The 3,023-nt window shown below is 38.2% G+C and overlaps 1 protein-coding gene across 1 annotated transcript; it reads left to right on the top strand.

Annotated features, from left to right (window-relative positions):
* LOC109240509 (thaumatin-like protein) lies at window positions 530-2,340 on the top strand. The gene is made up of 3 exons (XM_019407167.1): window positions 530-616; window positions 973-1,633; window positions 2,035-2,340. The coding sequence occupies exons 1-3, from the start codon at window positions 550-552 to the stop codon at window positions 2,171-2,173; spliced, it is 867 nt and encodes a 288-aa protein (XP_019262712.1). The 5' UTR covers window positions 530-549; the 3' UTR covers window positions 2,174-2,340.

The raw sequence follows: 3,023 nt of genomic DNA, 5'->3' as shown, positions 1-3,023 counted from the left end.
ATGTCATTTGAGATAGTTGGGAGGTGTCATCCAGTTATGTTCTAAATCTCATATGAATTTAGTACTGAAGATAAATGAAATGTACATATATAGTTTCTTAATAGGAACCATTCATCCTTGATCCTAAAAGTCCCATGAACTCCTAAATCTCAATTTGTTTGGAGGCCAAAGTATGGAGTTAACAAAAATGAACAGCCAATTAATGTGACTCCTAAAAGAAATCCCACAGTAGATGTATTTAATAAAGGAAAATTAGATATCACGATTCTTATTGCACCTTTATGTTAATATTGAATATTAAAAAAATAGGTCACTAGTAAGATAAGAGAGGGAGAGAGACAATTGTAACAAACACATAAGTGTAAAAAATTGTCAGAGATAAGGAATAATCAAGGAAGAAGAAAGGAAGCCTTCTCTTGGCTGGCCACAGTTTCTAATGTTCACTCTCCAATGCACGTATTCTTCTCTTAACTTTTGACATCTTTTCTTCTTCATATAAACTCACTTGTCCTACACTTCTTTCACTATCAAGGCTTGTTAGAGTACATAATGCTCATGGCTTCCCACTTCACTACATATTCCAAAGTTTGGTTTCTCTTCCTTGCTATTGCCTTAGGTAACACATCATCTCTTCTTCCTTCGTTTTTCGAATAAGAGACGAAAAAAGTTAGCGAGATAGCTCCCTTTTCCGTTAAGTAAATACATGAATAACATTTTATATCGTCAGAGTTGAGGGTAAAAAAATCTTTCTAACTTATTTCATTTTAGAATTAATACAGTGATAACACTTTTTGTTTCTTAGTGCTCCGTCCCCCTTGTATAATAAGTGTTACTTTGATTGCACGACTTTCTCTTATAGGGCCACTTAGATTATTATTGAGTTTCATGCTCAAGGGAGGATTAGTGTTTCCTTTTCTTTACACTTTTTGATCATTTTATATTTGTGAGTTTTGACACATTTTTGTGTGACAGGGGTAAAATTGTCCAAGTGTGCAAATATTACCATTATAAACTATTGTAAAGAGACAGTATGGCCTGGAATTACGCCTAAAAACAATTTCAGTGGAGATGGTTTTGAACTGAAACAAGGCCAATCTGCCGTTTTTACCGCCCCGGCCGAGTGGAGTGGTCGTATATGGGGTCGAACCGGCTGCGACTTTGACAAGAACAATAACGGTACGTGCCAAACCGGTAGATGTGGAACCGGTATAAAATGTAACGAACCGGGTCAACCTCCAGCATCAATTGCCGAATTTACCCTTGGAGAAACAGATTTTTACGACGTTAGCCTTGTTGATGGGTTCAACTTGCCCATAGTAGTAAAACCTGTAAATGGCAAAGGAAATTGCAGTTCTACTGGTTGTGACAGTGATCTTAGGCCAAATTGCCCTTCTGAGCTAGCTCTTAAGCTGAACAACAAGACGATTGCTTGCCGGAGCGCGTGTAACGTCTTCGACACCGATGAATATTGCTGCCGGGGTGCATTTAGTAGTCCGGTGTCATGTTTGCCTACAAATTATTCAAGGATTTTCAAAACAGCGTGTCCTGTGGCTTATAGCTTTGCCTTTGATGATCCAACTAGTGTCATCACTTGCTCTTCTACTGACTATGTTGTGTCATTTTGTTCTTCAAGGTAAGCAATTCTAATCTTCTTAATTATAAGTCCTTTTTTTTTAATAACAATGGTGGGTTCGAGCAATGGAAACAGTCTATTGCAGAAATGTTGTGTAAGGCTGTATACAATAGACCTTTATGGTCCGGCCCTTCCCCCAGACCCCGCGCATAGCGGGAGCTTATTGTACTGAGCTGTCCTTTTTGGTGTCAGATCAGCTTGTGCACACCTTGACTATTCCACTAGCATAAAATTTGGGTAACTCCTCCACTAAGGTTTAGGCAGATCGAAAGAAATCGCTTTTGCGCTATCTATCATTGGTGGAATTTGAACCATAGTCTTATGTAGTTTTTATCCCACTTCATTGACAGTTCGACCAACAAAGTTGGATGAAGAAATCTTTTATTTTGTTGAAATTGCAGGAACAAGACCCAGTGTACTAATCAAGGCAAAAACGTAACATGTAATGGAGCATATGGACTGAAGTTACTCTTTCAAACAATGCATATATTGCTGGTTGGATTGACAACAATGATTAGTCTTGGAGGGGTGATGTTTTGACAGAATCTTGAACAGATTCTTAACTTTTTGACTATCTGTTGGCAACTACATTTACTTTTCTCATTCGTTTTAAGGATTTTGATTGCTTTTCCTTGTATTTTGAAATTTTGTTCACAATCTCGAGAGTAGTCTTCAAAAGTGTGAAAACATCAAAATTTGGCCATTTACCCCCAGTGCATAAGCGTTCAAATTCTCAGTAAAACTGCATGTCTATGATATTATTCTTTTATGCTTTGAAGATGATAAATTCACATCCCCCCATCCCCCTACCACCCCCCACCTTTAAACCCCCCCGCCCCCCAAACCCAACCAAACAACGAAAAGGAAAAATTAAGGTAATGAGAACTTAAAAAGCCAGCGATGAAAAACAACAATAAATCACATCATCTTTATATTCTAATTGCTCTGTCTCCTTTTCAGAAGAGATTCATCCAAAATCAATAACCTTTTCAACTAGGGTCCAAGAGGCTAACTATAAAATCCCACCAAATATTACTGTTATTAATGACCAAAAAATGTTTTTCTGCTTCATCTTCAACCTGTCACTCCTACTGCTACCGCCAACTACCCGGATAAAAGAAACAAAGACAAGAAAAGAAAATACCTAGAAGAAGATTTACAATAACCTACTGTCTTTAGCTGTTTTTCTGGTTTTCCTACATCATCATTATGGACTCCTTTCTTTGGTTGGTGCAATCGGACTCATCATCCTCAATGGTAGCACACGACAACTGGAGCGGCAGGCACCATGTCCCACCGCTCCTTCAGAAGGCTCATGAATCTCAAAACCATTTGCCTTCGGAAAGTGAAGTTCTCGGAGTGAATGCATCAAAATCAGGAAAGCAGCTAT

Source organism: Nicotiana attenuata, chromosome 1, assembly GCF_001879085.1.
Source record: "Nicotiana attenuata strain UT chromosome 1, NIATTr2, whole genome shotgun sequence".
NCBI lineage: Eukaryota > Viridiplantae > Streptophyta > Magnoliopsida > Solanales > Solanaceae > Nicotiana > Nicotiana attenuata.
The sequence above is the reverse complement of the archived record's forward strand: the minus strand, read 5'-3'. Positions and strand labels throughout refer to the sequence as shown.